Source organism: Paramisgurnus dabryanus, chromosome 3 (genome assembly GCF_030506205.2).
Source record: "Paramisgurnus dabryanus chromosome 3, PD_genome_1.1, whole genome shotgun sequence".
Classification (NCBI taxonomy): Eukaryota; Metazoa; Chordata; class Actinopteri; order Cypriniformes; family Cobitidae; genus Paramisgurnus; species Paramisgurnus dabryanus.
The window spans coordinates 26,646,120-26,665,235 of record NC_133339.1 but is presented as its reverse complement, the minus strand read 5'-3'; the positions used below and the strand labels follow the sequence as shown (position 1 = coordinate 26,665,235).

Below are 19,116 nucleotides of genomic sequence, written 5' to 3'. Positions count from 1 at the left end.
AATGAAAAAAACTCACTCAAAACTCAAGACAAATCACGTGGCTTTAATAAAGGGAATATGAATGCACGTTGGAAGAGATACATAAAGCGAAAAGAATTTCAATATCAAATTCTACACTTACAAAACAACTTTAAATAAACCATAAACGTTACAAGAACAAACGTAATCGATAAATTGATCAAAGATTGTGATGCATGTGCTCAACATTGAACACGCCCAGATCTCACCAACATCTTCACTCTGCAAAAAAAATAAGAACTTTAAGCATAGATTCACAATTTAATTCCTCCATTTACATTTCAATTACACTTCTCAGAATTCTGCCATGTCAGTAACAGAAATGCACGTTTATCTACACATGTAATCAGAGCCCAGTGCTAACATCACGGAAGTCTATATATGAAACTTAATTTCTGTAAAGTAAGCCATGTCTCACCTCGAGTCAAAAGCGAAGAGTCATGGGATCTTTGGCAATCTGGAAAAAAAATTGTAGAGCATACGACGGGTTAGAAGATAGTTTGTCTAAAGAGTTGAAAACGTATCTAAAAACAAGTTAACCATAGAATACAAAGACTTCACATTAGAATCTCATAATGTTAAGTGTTCTACGACCACGTGGTCACGTTGAATGGCTGCATTGATGACTAAAACAGATTTAATTCGTTTTTTAAAACATAAAAACATCTTAAAACTTACTAGCATATAAAAACAAAAACATGAATCCAGCTTAACATACATTTGATACTGAAAAGCAGACCAAAGGCTAGCTCTTACCTAAACGTTGTTCCAAGACGACCGCCAACACAAACAGGTCTCTCCCGTTGGCAGTCTCGCGCTATATAGCCTAAGTAGGACCTTTAGGTGTCCGTTAATATCGCCTTTTCAAAATGTTAGCAGACGTACATATGCAATTTTTGTATATTTTAAAATATTTCTTTATAACACTGCAGATTATACTTTTATAAATTTTTTGTTGGCTGGAAAAATAACATTGATCAGTAAATTACTGCAACTTGTAACAAAGATGGTGTTCACAGGGGGGAGACCCTAGTTGGGCACATTATTTTCTAAACCACATAGCAGAAAATCCACTATATTATGTATGAAATTTGCATAGCGTTTGGAGACTGTTAGGTGGATGAACATTTAAATCCTTTACATTTTGAACTGATCCGTCCCTCCAACCATCCCCCCATGAAATTCACTCCCTGGACCCAACCCCGAGTGGAGATATTTGGGGTGGACTCTGGCCAATGTGAATAGCAGCTGCCATATTTTTTATATAGCCTACCAACATTGTTCAACACAGTCCTGTACCATAGCTGTTGCGTAGAACCCTGGGACCACTGAAAACTAAAATGTTAATCATTGTCCAAATGTTGGTAGGGTATTGTTTATCATATTTTTTATTTATAGGTTATATTCATGGTTATATGTCTTAATGTGTTCTGTTTCACTCCTCGTTTTCTTAAATCAATCAAAGTAATTGTGTAGACCACTTCAATACAGAGAGAGTGAGTGAGTGTGTGTGTCTGAGTGAGAGATTGAAAATTGAAAAATTGAGAGAGAGAGAGAGAGAGAGCAAGAGAGAGGGAGAGAGAGAGGGAGGAGTGTTGTCATGTAGTATGATCCACAGAGCGAAAAGTCTGGTGGTCTGCAGCTGCTTTGGAAAGAGAAGATCTGGAGAGAGGGAGGAGAGGAGAGAGAAAGTGACAGGAAGCACAGAAAAGAGAAGGAATAGGGTGTCCAAAATACAACATAACCATATGGTGGTCTTTAAAGTGGAAAAGTGATCAGAAAAGGGCTAATCTATAACTTTTTGAAAGGAAAAACATTTTTTAAAGGTAAGTGTGTCATCAACTTTTTCTCTGTCCTTATTCTTTGAGTTTTTGCCAAATATGATTACAATTTAATACATTGCATTGATGAGTTCTGCAGCCAGGACACATAGACTATTTCTGTCGTTTGCATTCATAAGTTGTTATATTTCTTCAGTATGTGTGTGTTGAGTTATGTGTGACACTGAAAACGGGGACAAGGGGAGGAGAAAGAGAGAGTCAGGGTGGGTGAGGGGTATGGGGCTTTGAGGGAAAATGAGAGATGTGGCAAATTCACACAAACATCATTACTGTATTTTCAGAAAAACAGGTTGTAACTCCACTTCAAACTTAGAGACCATTTTTAAACTTTATGTTTTATTATGACTTTGGCATAGTTTGATCAATTGAAGTACTTTGTCTTCTCTAAAACTAGATTTTTTTATTATGGGAACTTTTTCATTACTTAAATAGATGAATATACTTATGATTGTCACATCATTTTATGAGACATGGTCACCAGTGTTGTTTTGTATCCAAGTAATGATAATTTGATTCAATCCAGCAAATGGGTTCATCAGGATAATCCTTTAATTTTATTGCACATTTTATACTATTAGGGTCTAACACACTGAGATGTATGTGATTTTTGAGTCGGTTTATAAGAAAATAGTATATTGAGAATATAAGTCTTTATATTTTATATTTACCAGCTCATATTCTCTGAGATTGAAAAGCTGTCTGGAAGGAAAGGAACAGGAAGTGAGGTCAAAGGTCAAATATAGGGAGATTTATGATACACGTGACCCCTGTGGTGGGAAATGGGATAGGAAGAGATCAAGTAGGATAATGTTGGCTAGTACTGAGGGACCCCTGAGAGGGAGAGAAAAAAAAGTGACAGGAAACAACACTGACAACACATTTTCATTTTCTCTCCTTCATGACCTTCATGTGGTTTATTGCATTTACAGAGACAAATTACCAAAGGCACATGTTTGGTTATCAATGGCGTGTATGTTTATGTCATGTGTGCATGTCTGTGGGCGCATGTTGACCATCCACATGTGCTGTTGTTTGCAAGCACATGTGTCAATGAGCTCATAGCATAGCTCATGTGCTTTAAAGAATGATGGCTTGCCTTGCCCACAAGCCCTGTGTGTGTGTGTGTGTGTGTGTGTGTGTGTGTGTGTGTGTGTGTGTGTGTGTTTGTGTCTGTGTTATCATGGGTGAACATTCACCCCAGTTTATTTTGGGATGGCTCAAGTATCAAAGGTAAGGGTTCTGGATCAAGCAAACCCCAGTGGTGAATCTCAGTCACTGTCCATCTGGCTAGTAAAACCCAATCACACTACTCTGACATGCAACAGTCAAATCAAAATGGTTTTTATGCCATTTTAGATTTTTACATTTTAAGCTAAACTAAATTCATTTAAAAAGCTCATTGATCTTCTGTAAACAACTTTATATATAACTGTCACTGTCTTGGTGAACTAGACTAAAAGACTATTAAACTTTTGTTTGTTCTGCCACAGTTCATAAACTGTCGTTTAAATTAAAGAAACCTTGTAAAACACAAAGCTCTCCCAGCTTGTTATTAGTCTGCAGTGGCGGCCGGTGACTTATTTTTCGAAGGCGCTCGATGCGAAGTTCGTCACAACATGTATGTAGCTCGTCATGTGTGTGGTTCGTAATTTCAAAAAATGTGTTCGGCGCGTCGAGTGATCGTATGTGCATCAAGTGTCTTGTCAAAATAAGTCCCTGCTGCAGTCGCATCTAAAGGGTTTATGATAAAAGAGACGCTTGCGGTTGCCAGATACTCACATAATCTCATGCGTAATCAGAGTTTACTGTTAAGGGAGTGTCTTGCGTGTATTTTGTGAACGTGAGCGTCTCTTTTATCATAAACGGTTTTGACACGCATGCAGCAGGCACTTATTTTGACAAAACACGTGATGCACATGGTTCACATGATGCAACAAACACATATTTTGAAAACAGGAGCAACACACATGACACTCCGAACACATATTTTGAATTTGCGCCCCTCGGATAAACAGTCACGAGCCGGCACTGCTGCACCGTATATAATTGAGCTCTGTCACACATATCTGACTGTCAAACTATTAATAAATTTCAGACACATCTCACTGGAATGTCTGGTCAAATAAGGAAAATTTTAGCAGATGCAGATGCCCTGCACCTCACAGCCTAACAATGTTGTTTTTTAGTATATTTTTGCTCTGTGTTTTAGACTCCATCATGACAACGTTACCAGCAGAGACGGGCCTTGAAGATGCCAACAATCAAAGTTTCTGGATGGTAAGTAAGAGGGGGTGGACAGACAGCAGTGAGTCAGACAGGCTGACGGACCGTTAACACACCCAACAAGTTGTATTTTAAACATTTTATTTTCGAGCAACAACATGAGAAGATTGTTTGTGTTGTGTAAAGTTATATAGTCAGAAAAGTACTTTGTTAGAAAATGATGCATAAACTTTACCTAAAGCTGCAATCAGTAACTTTTACCTCTGTTTAAAATGCAAAATTTTTATGTGGGTTCAAAATTAGGTCAAACTGTACTAGGTGTCACCTGTACTGACAGCTAACATGATAAATCATCATTATATGCTTCCTGTTGCAATTTAGGGTAAGGCGCGTGGACAAAAACACATGCTTTGGCCAAAATCTCCTACTTTCATACTTTATACAGGTGGTATGCATAAATCAGTATAGAAAATGAATAGTATGCCTGAAACATCATATGCAAAAAACAGTATGTGGCCAATAGCTGGATGGTCAACTGTTTCTGCCAAAATTTCTCAGTATGCATTAGATAGACACTGTCAGGGCAAGATGTTTCTCAATAAGGTAGCTCAAATATGCATTTTAGCCTGAGACTAGCCCTATCCAGGAAACTGCCCCACTGTTTTATCCATTAAGGGCTCATATTATGCAAAATCGACTTTTACGAGGTGTTTGGACATAAACGTGTATTGGCAGTGTGTGTGAACAAAACCACCCTATAATAAAAAAATACCCTCTCCTTCTTTTTTAATTCCCATTAAACCACTTCTCTACTTTACAACTTATTTAGGATGCGTTCGAATCGCATACTGTGACAGTAGGTACTGAATTAGATGAAGTACCTACTCATCGACCTTTAACAGTACGTTCTATATACTGTATTATGAACATGGATAGTATGAATGAATTCGGACATAGTACATTCGCCATGTTGAAACCTCACGTGACATATGTTGTCATAACAACAAGTTAATTGTTATCTGGAATGACGTTAAACTAGCGCAATTTAACCACAAGGGACAGCTGTTTAATCTATATGTATTGCATTTGAATAGAGCTGCATTACCGCTTTTGGACATTTTTAAATAAAACAACGCCCCTTCGTCATCTTCTTTGTTGAATAACTCCTCTCCCGGGGGCTCACGGGATAGCGAAGTGTCCATCGATTGAACACTTCGGGATCTTGCCGGAAGCAGTAGATCATTCGGGTACTTTTCGCTAGTGGTGGGCGATACTGCAAAATTTGGTATCGATCCGATACTAAATACATATAGGGTCAGTATTGCCGATTCCGATACCAATCCGATACTTTTTACTTTATAAAATACTTTTGTGTAAGGGAGAGCAGTATGTCATTATTTCTGAGGTGAATGAATGATAAATTCTTTAGGCTTTTTTTATTAAAGTATTGAAGTCCACAATATTATTAGTTATTAGGAACTGTAGAATTAATTTGTTACAACCTTTTAAAAAAAAATGAAGAATAACAAAAATCTCTCCCTTTTTTCTGGTTTTAAAAGCAAATGAAATAAAGTAAAATAAAGTGCACACAATTATTACTTTTTACACGTATCAAGTTACAGTATTATTATTTAGAGCCGTAAAATAGCTCCACACAACGCTTCTCTTCTTCTCGGCCATCCTGATCTCTCACTCAGTTCGCTGCTCCTCGCGCGTCAGTGAGTCACGTGACGACACAACAACGAATCACAGCAGAGCAACAGGAGGGGGAGGAGTAGCAAAGTTGGCCAGGATGTGAAAGCAGCATTTCCTCAGGATTGTAGAGGTAGAAGACACGAGCAAAGTATAATGAACGTAGAGGACATATATTTAAATTGAAGTATCGATTCAATTACAATTGTATCGATCTGATACCAATACCAGTGTTGGCATCGATACTATCGATATTTAGATCGATCCGCCCACCCCTACTTTTCGCTGGAATACTATAAATTCGGACACACAAATCGCCTTGCATACTGCTTTTCACCTACTATATAGTGTGGAAATAGGCGGTTTCAGACGCAGCCTTAAAGAAATCATGTTGACCGTGTATGCCCTTAATGCCATAAAACTTTATTTACACCTGTGTCATTACAACAGAATGCAGCAGACACACTTACCATACGTTCCCTATAAATCCCTTATCCTGCCAGATTAAGACATAAACATTGCAAATAACATCAGAAGTAAAGTAACAATTAATCTACGTACACATATCCTAAAAATTTATCCCATGTGACTGATATGCTGTAAACTGGGTGAATTTAGATCATGATTTTGAATGGAAGTCAATGACGCGCTCTGCCGGTTGGGCATACCAAGATGGCCACTCAAACTCTGCAGTAGCTTTACTTCTCGCTGTTATAAAAGCATTCTATGCGCAATCCAGTCATTTATATAGATCAGTGGGTTAAAGGGCACCTATTTCTTGCTAAAAAAACAATGTTATTTTGTGTATTTGGTATAATGCAATGCATGTTTTATGGTTAAAAACACATTATTTCCACATACCGTACATTTTTGTAGCTCCAGATTTCCCTTTCTTCCTGAAATGCATGGATTTTGTACAAAACTTATGGATTTGAAAAGCACTGTGTCCTTGATGGGCCAGCTAATCTGTACATTGTGACTGGCCTGAATACCTCTAACGTCAGCCAGAAATGTGACGCTCCTTACCATGTATGAAAGATTCGGTCACAATGCAATGCAAGCGGGAGGAATTATGATAATGTCGGTATTGTCTACATCACCAATCCAGGAAGTAAACAATCCGTGTGTAGTCCAAGAAAAGAGATTTACTTTGGAGACAATAACTCGTGTCATAGTTTACTTTGGGGTTTGTACCTTTTGCATATCATTACCATGTACTAATACACACTTACACACCAAAGGAAATGCATATTCGTGAATTGGACCATAGGTGCCCTTTAACTTTACCCAAAAGCTTTTTTAACTAATATGTACCCTTAGAATAATGGAATAAAGATATATTCCATATAAATATAATATATATAGAATAAATAGAATTAAGTCTTTAATTTAATTCAGTTCATTCTGTAACCCTATTCGATTTAGGATGCAGGGACATATTTTGTATGCGCTTGCTCATTCACTACTTTTTTATTACTAACAAAAGAAAGTCAGGGATTGCAGCTTTAACTTAATAAAGATTAATAGATCAAAGTGAAGACTTTTTATAATCTTCTTTGAGACTTAAGAGAAAGTTTAACCTTTAATCTCATGCTTTTTACCTCCACCCATTTTAATTTGCTCAGCTATTGTTTCATTTTCCTAAATGGTTCACTTTTCTGTTCTCCAATAAAATTGCAGTAATTTGCCATGCATGTTCTCTTTTTATCCTTAAAGGAAAACACCACCGTTTTTCAATATTACTATGTTCTTACCTCAACTTAGATTAATTAATACATACCTATCTTTATTCAATGCGGGCAATTAATCTTTGTACAGCGCGTTGTGAATGTGTTAGCATTTAGCCTAGCCCCATTCATTCCTTAGGATCCAAACAGGGATGAATTTAGAAGCCACCAAACACTTTCATGTTTTCCCTATTTAAAGACTGTTACATGAGTAGTTACACCAGTAAGTATGGTGGCACAAAAACAACATGTGGCTATTTTTTAAGCTGATAAAAAATTAGAACTATATTGTATGGCGGAAGAGCACTTAGTTTGTAGCACTTCAACCTTGGGCGCAGTAATATTGACAGAAGTTTGAGCGTGAGGGGGAGTAGTCATGATGTTACTGCTCACAGAGGTTGAAGTGCTGCAAAATATTATATTACTTTTAATACATTGCTGTAGGATTTTTGCATTGGGATGTTCTCTAGTCAAAAATTATATCTTAGTTTCTTAGTCTGACCATGTCAATTAAATGATTTCACATTTTGATATTTTCAAAAAAAATTATTCAAGCCCTTCTTAGAAATGACACATTAAAATTGTGTTCAATTTATTTAAAATACCTCATTAAAAGCAATATGTATCTATATTAAATTAGTCTAACACAAAATATATGTGACCCTGTCGAATCGAATATTAAGATTAAGAGCATCAATGTTTGTCTTCAATAATTAATTTCAATATTTGACACGGCCTTACTCATTCATCATTTAAAATATATTGCAGTTATATTTTCACAAGGTTGTATTTACACATATAAACACATTCATATTTGTTTCTCTATCTAGTGTGGACCTGCCTAAAAACCTTTTAGCGTCTTTACATTTTTTTCAAAATGTTATTTAATATGTTTACAAAGCCATTGCTCGTTTAGGGACCGCTGGGTGGATTTACTATGCTGTTGACCCAACATACACTCAAAATCGTAGAAATTTATTTTCATTTACAAAAGGTAGAATCTAATTGTCATCCCACAAATGCTTTCCAGAGGACGTTTTATCTGCTAAGCATTAATGCAGTGTCTTCTGTGGTGATTGATCATTATTTATCACTGACATCTAAAGCCCTCACTACAGCTTTGAGAGCTGTTTAAGATTCTCATCAGCTCTCTCCTTTGTCCCAGCCTGTTTTGCTGAGTTGCCATCTCTTCTGGAGTCAATCCAGTGGTATAGTTTGGTAAAATGCTTCCAACCAATGATGTTCAGTTTTTTTTGGATGGCCTGCAGAGGGTTTGTTGTATGCCCTAACTTTTATTATGCTTGCCGCTGGCCAGAATTGAATATTGTAGGATTTTGTTTTGTATATGGGACACTGAGAATACCACAGTAACAGCAAGATTGTCACATCTAGTGTTCTTGTAGCTCAACTGGTACTGCGTTATGTCTTGGGTTTGATCCCCACACATCCTGATAAAACAATGTATAGATGTTGAATGAAAGTGTCTGCTAAATGCATAAATGTAATGTAATGTAGAACGTCTCAGCCAGATTGTCACAGACTGAATGTTGAGTTGATTTAACTTGGCTTGTCTTCTGTATAAATCTCTTCTGTTTAAATATTCAGCAGAGTTGATGCTTGCTGAATTTGCTGTGGCGTTATATTCTGTTTGACAGTGGTTTATTATTTGTTAGGTTTTGGTGTCGCTCTGATTGGTTGGCAGGTGTTGCTCCGCACTGCACTTGGCCAGAGATGAGATTCCTCAGCTGTTTTTATTCTTTCTCAGGCTGGGGAAAGGACGTAATACAAACCACAGCTGAAAGAGAGAGAATATCTAAGAGAAAGAAATCCTGAAAGAATCACAGGAAAGGAAGAAATAAATATGAATCGATTAAAGTGGTGGACCTGCTTATGGCAAACAAAGGCAACACAAGACGCCCTCTTCGAAAATGTCATGTTTATTACCCTCCTCCCTCATTTAGCCATTTATTTTAGTTAATCAACCCCTTTCACAGCTCTATCCATGTGATGCCCTACTTACCGCGGCCTGAATTCTAGCCACAGATGTTTTGGGGAATAATGTTTGAATTGTGCTCTGTTTTTCCTCACCACATGTTGTCTTCAAGTGTTTATATTAGAACCAAACCTCACGCTATAATGATGGCTCATCTGATCCATAGCAAACAAACCCAGTGACCTACTGGAAATGAGGCCAGTTTTTCTTAAAGAGAAGCAGATTTGTGCCTTGTGTCTTACCTTTAATACTCCAGTATTGAACTTATGAACAACTTGCATCAGCTCTACGTGAAGAATTGAGGGTCTTCTCTTATATATTTTACAAGTCCTCCATATCCTATCTGTCTCTTAGCCTGGAAACTACCACCGGACAGTGAAGCGGACCGACGATGCCTTCCAAGCATGTAATGACATAGTGGCATGTTTCCAAGAAAGGGCCAGGGTTGAGAGGCAGTATGCTCAGCAACTGAGCGAGTGGAGTACCAAGTGGAAGCCCCTAGTGGATGCCAGTGAGTACTGCATAGTTTCCAGGGGGTGGAGGGAAGGTACCCCCCCCCCCCGCCCAAATAAATGTAATGGAATAGTAGCATATAGCTCACTGCATATTTAAAAAGAAATAGTGTGCAAAGATATAGTATGTTTTGTCATGACCTCATGTTTCAACCAGGTCCTCTCTACGGCTCTCTTTTGCGAGCATGGCAGTGTTTCCTCTCATCCGCCGATCGCCTCTCCTTACTTCACTCCTCCATCTGCCGGGCTCTGGTGTCGGAGGACGGAGATCGCATTCGGACGTGGCAAAAGGAGACTTTCCATAAGAAGATGTTTGGTGGTTTCAAAGAGTCCCAGGATTTTGAAACAGGCTTCTCACGTGCCCAGAAACCCTGGGCCAAGAGACTGAAGAAGGTTTGTAGACATGCAGTGGTGTTAATGGTAGAAAGTCTTTGCAATACTGAAGGGACTTGACTGTCGAAAATGTGTTTTGTGACAGCTAGAGAAGGTCAGGGCATCGTTTCACAAAGCGTGCCGAAAGGAACACATGGCACGGGAGCGGGAAGCCCACTCCCAAGGCAACCCCGACATCGCTATCGAGAAACAGAGGAAGATCCAGGAGGAGACAGAACTGGCCCACCAGGAGACTGAGAAAGTGAGTGAGTTAAAGGCTCAGGAAGAAAATGCTGCATAATGGTGCAGTGAAATCAAGAGCCTGGCACAATATGTCACCCTTAACTACTAAACATTAATCATCCTGCAGCACTTTAGAGAAAGAGACGTTCATTACAGGTGCAAAGACAACAGATCACATGACTCAATGCAAAGAAAACAAACCTGATGACTGTATCAATTGATTGCAAGTGACTTTGTGCAGGTACGAGCACGCTATGAGAAGGTTCTGGAGGAGGTGACACGTTACGCTCCTCGCTACATGGAGGAAATGGAGTCTATCTTTGACCAGGCACAGGAGGAGGAGAGGAAGAGGATAAGTTTCCTTAAACAGGCTTTCCTGTCGATCCACAGGCACTTAGATGTCACCAACAACGATAGGTGTGTGAGAATCATCATCATATGGGACCCTACTGTGAAAACTCATTTTATTGTGATTTACATCAAATCATAGAACAAAGAAGGTAGTGTGAAAATACAACCTTAATGTTAATATTAACTGAGTAAGGTCATGTCAAAGATTGAAATTAAAGTGAAATCAATGATTAAAACCAGAGACTTTAGCCTGGATTTCACAGGCAAGGTGAACATATTTGTCAAAATGTGTACTGAAACATATATTTTCTCTAAAAAAAGTATTGCTTCTCAGTAAATTGATCTTAACTAGATAAATAATAGGATTGTATATTAGGATTTGCAATTTCTGTTGACTTTCAATATTTACTGTAAATAATAAATTATGTATGTCTCTCTCTCCCTCTCTGATAGTGTAAAAGCCGTGTATAATGAGCTTCATAACAGTCTGATGTCCATCAATGAGCAGGATGATTTACGCTGGTGGAAAAATACACATGGACCAGGCATGCCCACCGACTGGCCTCAATACCAGGTGCTTGAGGTTTATATTTACCCACATGTGCACTGACACACATTAGCTAAAACTACTTTTTGATATTTTCAGAGGGAAATATAAGTGGCATGTGCGATACATATGCCAAAATTATGAGTTTTGTGAGTGGTTGCCAGAGCCTTTCTATCATAGGGTTTGGTGGGTGGCTGATCTGTTTTTTCCACACTCTCACAAAAAAGGTACAAAAAGGTACAAACGTTGGGATGATCACTGGGATGGTACCTTTTTTTAAAAAGTACACTTTTGTTTCTAAAAGGTGCAAATTGCTAACTTTAGTAGATACTGGTAGCTTAAAGGTACATATGTGTAAAAAAAATCAAATCGTACATATTTGGACCTTTAAAAAGATCCCATCCCATGGAAAGCTTTTGTACCTTTTTCTGAGAGTGTAGTTACTACTGTACATGATGGCTTACTCAAGAGTCCAAAAAGCCTTTAGGTCTCTATGTTCTGGTTCCTAGATATAGCTACAATCTAAAAAATGCTGGGTAATTTTCAAACCAGTATTGGTTCAAAGAGGGATGAACTCAACACACCAGCTTGTAAGTTAAACAATGTTGGGTTGTTTCTACCCAAAATGCTGGGTTGTTTTAACCATGTTGGGTAGGGGTGTCACGATTCTCCAAATCCTCGATTCGAATACATTTTCAATTCTAAGGTCACGATTCAACTCGATTCTGAATTTTTACATTGTTTTCAAAAAGCACTAAAAAAATTCTATGCCATTTTTAGACTAGACTTGAAAAATAATATCTGACCTTGAACCCAGAGATGCCCTGCCATGTAAGTCTGCTGCCAGTGGAAAAATATGGTACACGCACATCTGTCAGTTCTTTGCACCTTAAAAATGCGCTTTTATTACCATTAGATGAGATTGTGAGACTATACCCCAATAAGTCATGTTTAAATGCTGTTTTCATAACTCTTAAGCAACTGAAATAAGTTGTTGTGAAACTTAAAACAGATCTCAGTTCAGAGAAACGGGCGGTCCTGGCACAGACGCTGTTCTGCTGTGCATGCGGGTGTTCTCTGATTGAGTTCAGCTAGAGGTGCTGTTTTTTGTTTCCCATGGAAGAGCAGCTCGCGTGGTGTCTCCTGCATCTGCCATGCTATCTTTTGACCGGCTGTAGCTAGCGAAGTTAGAGGAGGTTGACTCTCAGCCAGGGGCGTCGGACTGGGGGTAAAACTAGTACTGATTACAAGGGCCCCAAAGGAAGAGAGGGCCCTTGAAAAGTCTGAAATATATGCCTATGCATAGGGCCCGAGATCTTGTGCAACGCCCCCTGCTCGCAGCACTCAACACATGTTATTTTTCAGCTTGGCAAGCTGACCGGACATGACATGGGGGCATGGCATCATCAACGATTCCATTTTTTTATTCGAAGTTCGAGGTTGTGACTTAATTTCGATCGATTTCAATTTAAAATCAAAATTGTGACACCCTTACTGTTAGGTCAAATATAAACAATTTCTGGTTAAATTTAACCCAGTGGCTGGGTTCGTCCTTTTTTACCCAACGCTTGACAATAACCCAGCCATTTTTACAGAGTACGGCCCCTAATTTATCATATACAATTGCTCTTTCATGCATCTGTCAGTATGCAAGTATGACTTATCAAAATAACCACTCAGATATCTGAATAATTTGAGGTATTAATTATCTTTATTACACGGCCCGATGGAATGATTGATTCTGATTGGCCAGTCACGACATTTGCAGGTTTGTTATTCCTAGATAACAACCACTCATAACCACTAATAACACTTTGTAACCCGGATGCTGCAAATCAGGTACAGCCTAATATTACACAAAAATGAAATATAAAAATGTCTTTAAATTACATAATCACATTATATTAACGAATGAATAAACCAAAAGCATGTTTGTAACATGTTAACTTGTCTTATCCTAAAACCCGAAAGTAAATGGGTTTTCCTCGCGGAAGGTCTGCATTTGTTAAAAATTAGCAAATTAAATATTTCAGATCAATATTTAATGTTCCTTAACTTACTTATGAGGTAAATAGCCATGTCATAAGAGGGATAATGTACAGGCAGCCGGTTGTTATCACTAAATAAGCCCCTTCAGTGTCATACAAAATACCTGATCACACTGACAGGGCTTATTTCTGTGATAACAACCGGCTGCCTATACATTATCTCTTACTTGTATCACAAGTGGTTCTGGATGTGCCAAGTGGCAGGCAGGACAGTTACTACAATTCAAATGATGGACACTCTGTCTACACTCATGGTACCCTGGTCGGCCCCTCTTATCAAGAGCTTAGGACTGTGTTCCCAGTTACCTCAGCAAGCAGCACTTATAGCTCTTGGTTAAGTTTAGAGTGGCATTTCTTGTATATTAGTAATGTTTGTGTATTGTTTTGAGGTGAATGCATTCCTATCTCCTGCGTGCGGGTGTTAAAGTGATGTTGTGTCATTTGGTATATTCATGTCTATATAAATAGACTCTGTTCTGTTGTGCCAAAGTCCACATCTACTCCTTCACTGACTCTGTCTGTTGTCATCTAACTATTTTAGGAGTGGATTCCAGACAAGAAGAATAAAAGGGGAAAGAAGGAGGTGGAGCAGAAGGCAGCAGTGATGGAGAGAAGGTCAGCTGATTTCTCTTCATTTGTATTGGATACTTGAATGATATTCGCTGTGGGGCTCTTATGGTGTAGTAGGGGTATTACCGTATTAAAACGAAACTCTGCCATAGCGTTTCCATAACATAAGCACTACAGCATAATACTGCTTGGATAGTATTGGCTTTATTATGATCTAAATCAGTACATAAATTACATCTACATTTATGCCTTTGGCAGACACTTTTATCCAAAGCAACTTACAGTGCTTTCAAGCTATACATTTTATCAGCATGTGTTCACTGGGATCCCACAACCTTTGCACTGCTAACAATGCTCTACCACTTGAGATATAAGAGCTTGTTAATTAATGTTAATAAATTATTTAAATTCCTCTCTGAGTGTCTTGTGCCACTATTAAATGCGCCCTGGCACAGCATTTTATATCTATAAATACTTTTCAAAGACTTTTGGTCAATAACATTTACATAGCAGGACTTCTTATACAGTTTGTTTGAATGCATGTTTGTTTTTTCCTCCTCATATCAGTGTAATGATTGGAGGAGTGAGAGTCAGGGCTCTCTATGACTATATTGGACAGGAAACAGATGAACTGTCATTTAAAGCAGGTTAGATATTTGGTCTATAATTATATAATTACCTGACTATATGGTGCAGTCACTGTCCTCATATTGCTTCTGATACTGTTTGTGTGTACGTATGTGACTACAGGTGAAGAGTTTTTGAAGATTGAGGATGAGGATGATCAGGGTTGGTGCAGAGGCATGATGGACGGAGGAAAAGAGGGCTTGTACCCGGCCAACTATGTAGAGGTGGTGTAAAAGCACAGGACAGTGTTCAAGAGGATATTCATTTGAGCCCCTGTCTGTGAATGAATCCAGCTATATCATGGGGTCCTTAAATGCCTACAGGTGCCCAGGTTTATGCCTGTTTAACAGCCATTTTGATTGAAGTTTGCTTTGTTTTGTCTAAATGGGATGATGGATGTTATGCAGATGTGTGACGTTTGGGATGAAACATGCTTTGAAAAGTGCTTTTGACCTAAATATTACTTGAGAAAATGTTAATATTATATTTTTTGTGTATCATCCCTGCTGGAAAGACCATCCTAGCTGGTCACCAACATACATTGTGTTTTGGATGCTGTTTTTCTCTCAGGCTGTAAAAATATTTTTTTGCACTTAAATTTTTTATCAACTTGGATTTTCAAGTCTGTATTTAACTGTATTGACTAGTGATGAGTTGCTTGTAACTTATACAATTAAGTTGACATAACTAAAGCAAATTTAACTTAATGAAATAAGTTACAGCAACTCAATATTGTCAAGTTGAAATGACTTATAAATCATAGTTAATTTAACTTAAAAATTGCAATATATATATTTTTTTACAGTGTAGCTTAACCAGCAAAACTTACCAAAACAAACTAATTTTTGCTGTCACTAGCTAGGCATCCATTGACTAGCATAATGAACACTATCATTCTGAATCTGGCCTATGATGGGCTTTTCATCAGGGATGGCTTTAATGGAGAGACTTTTATATGTTATTTTTGGAATAGATACTGAGATCCTCTAATATATAGAGAGAATATGAGGTGTATTGTCTCATTGCATGAATATACACATTGTCAGATATCAATCCTTGAGTATTTTGAGAAGAAAGTTTCACACCAAAGAGTTTAGCACTTATTTACATTTTATTATTTACGTATTTCTTATGGTGACTCACATTATGAGAAGTATATAACTTAATATCTGATGCCTGTGTAAAAATGGCCAGATGGTTATTAATGTGATCTACAGCTACAAATGCATTAAATATGCTAACTGATGTTGATATCATATGTTACATGCTTTATATGTTCTATATATTATATATGTTTGTTTGTTATTAAGTATTGCTTGTTTTACATTTAGTAATTACACAAAGGCAGTATTAATCACCACCCATTTAAAGTGAGACTCATGGAGACCTTATTCATTTCTTTTAGATGTAAAATGTCATAGCATCCACACATGACAGTGATGTTGATTTGTATGAGTACATTTATGCCCCATCACTACTTTATGCAAACACTAGCAGTATTAAAAGGGATACAGATTAGTATTTTTGTGAATCCCTTTATTACACATATATTATAAATATGCACAATTTATTATTGCAATTCATATTTCACTCTGTGGATTTCCTGGGGCCATGTTTCACAACTGCATCTACAAATATATAGGACTGTTAATAAATATTTGTGTGTGGACCCACGTGTATGTGTGCTCATGTGTGAGTCATCTCGGGCACACGTCTCAGGATTTTAGGTCCCGTGGAGCCTGTAACATATCTTAATAGTGTCGGATCATTTTGTGGGTTGCCTTGAGTGGTTGTCACACACATTTTCACTCACATACACATTTATCCTGCATCACTGAGTAGATGAGTCAGAAATGTGCCCTCTCTGAGCTTTTCATAGGGTCAATTTATAGCCAGTTTTGAGCAACATTTCACTTTTGCAAGCATAAGAGAGGTGATGACTGCAAAACCCTTACAGGTAAAAAATAATGTTTATGCTAAGCAGTGCTGGCATAAGCTATGAGTTGCTATCTAGTATAAAAACAATGTTTATCTAGTAAAAATTCTGATTCAGAATATAAAGGAGACTGCTTAGTCACTCACGTTGCCTGTATGCATGTACTGCATACCAGGCCATCAAACTTTAATAGCATTCGAATCACAGTAACTAGTCAAACATGTCTTTAACTTTTGGTGATGGCTCATTATAGTTATCGTTCATTATCAAGTAGGGGCAATATATGCTGTGAGCTCTGAGGTGTTTATTTTTGGTACATATACCCATACTAACCATCCATGTGTGGTACCTCCATCAATGTGGCCTTTGTTGTCAATGCTACTTGGCTGAGAGACTTCACTGATTCCAACAGCTAAGGCACTTAGGGGGTTTAAATGTCTTTAAAAATTTGGTGAAATAAAGGTTTCACAGATTTTTTTTGTCAGCAGGAAACAGACCTCTGACAGAAAGATTGAAATGATAAAAGTAGGATTTTATAAGGACAGATGGATCCCTCCCAATGAGATATACATCAACATAAACAGAGTCCTGCTCAGGAATTCTGGTGTGTTTCTGGAATCAAATATTTATAGCATACAGATGACACATATAGGCCTATAATATTTTGGTTAATATATGAATAGTTGCAAGTATGTTTCTAAAGCCTAAATCTTTCAAGCTAGTTGAAGAAAAGTCCTTATAGGTTAAAAAACATAATTTGCTACAGTAACCAGACTAATTAGTATGGTAATGATAATCAGTATAATTCTTTTACTATAAAACTATGGCTAATTTTGTGATGAAGGGTAGGGGGCGGGGCGTTAGGTCATAGTTGTGTCTGACTTCCTGCTGCGCTATGCATACCGATCACATGAGATATCAAATGAGTCATGAACGTATTTATGCCAGACTGTAAAATTTATGAATAATTTATTTGTGAACAAAAGTTTCCCACTCGTAATGTAAATACGATTTGGTTTCAGCGTACTTGCGCTCGGAAGTCGTATTTATTTCGGATGTAGCAAATCCCCCTTACCAAAATCACACCCTCCAAATACAACACGTAGGACAAATCATTATCAAACAATGAAGTCCTCTACTTACCTTGTACAGGTTTCATACTATACTACTATTGTGACTTATAGAAACTAAATCATTAGGCTTGCTTGACTTAATGTGGCGCCACAAGAACCAAAAGGCGGATGACATCACGGTACCGCGAGAGTAATTCTAAACCAGACTAGTCTATATGATTTCTCGCATCGCTCTCGCGGTACTCTGATGTCATCCGCCTGTCGGTTACCGCGTTAAGTCGAGCAAGCCTAATGATTTAGTTTCAAAGTAACAATAGTAACAAAATAGTGTTGGCAACGGACCGTAAATTAACGCACTTATGATTGACAAGAAGAGACTCAAGTGATTGAATAAACAAGGATAACTTTCTGTACGCATGCACATTTCTGTTTGTTCGTTTGCCGAGTCTACGGGCTCAACTTAATTATTGTTTATTCAGTGGAATCTTCTTCGCAAACTAAAACGGTAAGACACAACGACTGATTCTTCAGTACAAGGCAAACATAATCACACCATTATACAGAGACAATTAGGATATTTATATATCCTGTTTGAACTGTATGTTTACTCAACATTACTGTCTGCTGTCAGTAAGGCACTTGGCAAATCTTACCTGAACTACCTAGCACGCTTAACAGATACCGAACATTTAGCATACAATTTTATACCAAATTTGCCTGCCAAGTAAAAACATTTCTTAGCATTGAAATCTTCTTTACTAACTGCTTTTTTTAACACATTAATGTTTTATATGTTGTGCTTTTTAAATAAATATTTATGTAAAATCTAGCTTGATTTGGTGGGTGAAACACTTGTGTCCCAGAGTTGGATGTTTTATTGGTCTGTATTTTCATTGGGCAACGAGTGCGCGAGTTTTTTGCCCGCCAGTGTGCTTTCATAAGCTGATTACCTTACAATACTTATGTGCTGTATTTATTATTTAAAGTGGGTAATTGTTACGTAACCTCCACTGAAATATGGCAAGGCCTAGATCTTGCCGAATGTTGTAGGTCTTGACCGGCAGAGGGCGCTGTGGTCTCATACAGCAATTTAACTGTGTAGACAGGCGTCCTCAGTTACAGCTGTGCACTGAGCTGTATCCTAAATTCTGCAGCTAACACACTTACATTCGCCACAGTGGACATATTAGGCCACTGAAATGCACATGAAATAGTGCAGATGATAAAATCTTTATATTTGGACGGGATGAGGGGTTTGCAGTTCAATCTCTCTCTGGGCCTATCTAAATGTTTATTTTAACACCATGAAATGATGAGGTCTTCCGGTGCTTTATGCAAACAAA

At 37.8% G+C, this 19,116-nt stretch overlaps 1 protein-coding gene, 1 long non-coding RNA gene and 1 other non-coding gene across 3 annotated transcripts; 1 reads left to right on the top strand and 2 right to left on the bottom strand.

Moving 5' to 3' along the window:
• Nucleotides 1-23: 23 nt before the first annotated feature.
• On the bottom strand, nucleotides 24-825 carry LOC135760270 (uncharacterized). Its single transcript, XR_010537349.2, has 3 exons — nucleotides 775-825; nucleotides 437-475; nucleotides 24-240 (listed from the first exon to the last, which is right to left on the bottom strand). It is a non-coding gene; the product is annotated as an uncharacterized lncRNA (long non-coding RNA).
• On the bottom strand, nucleotides 306-395 carry LOC135771218 (small nucleolar RNA SNORD88). Its single transcript, XR_010542865.1, has one exon. It is a non-coding gene; the product is annotated as a small nucleolar RNA SNORD88 (small nucleolar RNA).
• An 800-nt stretch (nucleotides 826-1,625) lies between the features above and the next one.
• LOC135768898 (protein kinase C and casein kinase substrate in neurons protein 1) lies at nucleotides 1,626-16,433 on the top strand. Its single transcript, XM_065278265.2, has 10 exons — nucleotides 1,626-1,844; nucleotides 4,069-4,136; nucleotides 9,849-10,005; nucleotides 10,164-10,399; nucleotides 10,485-10,640; nucleotides 10,863-11,038; nucleotides 11,426-11,546; nucleotides 14,109-14,182; nucleotides 14,705-14,784; nucleotides 14,888-16,433. Exons 2-10 carry the CDS (start codon nucleotides 4,077-4,079, stop codon nucleotides 14,995-14,997), a joined length of 1,170 nt encoding a protein of 389 aa, XP_065134337.1. The 5' UTR covers nucleotides 1,626-1,844; nucleotides 4,069-4,076; the 3' UTR covers nucleotides 14,998-16,433.
• The last annotated feature ends 2,683 nt before the right edge of the window (nucleotides 16,434-19,116 follow it).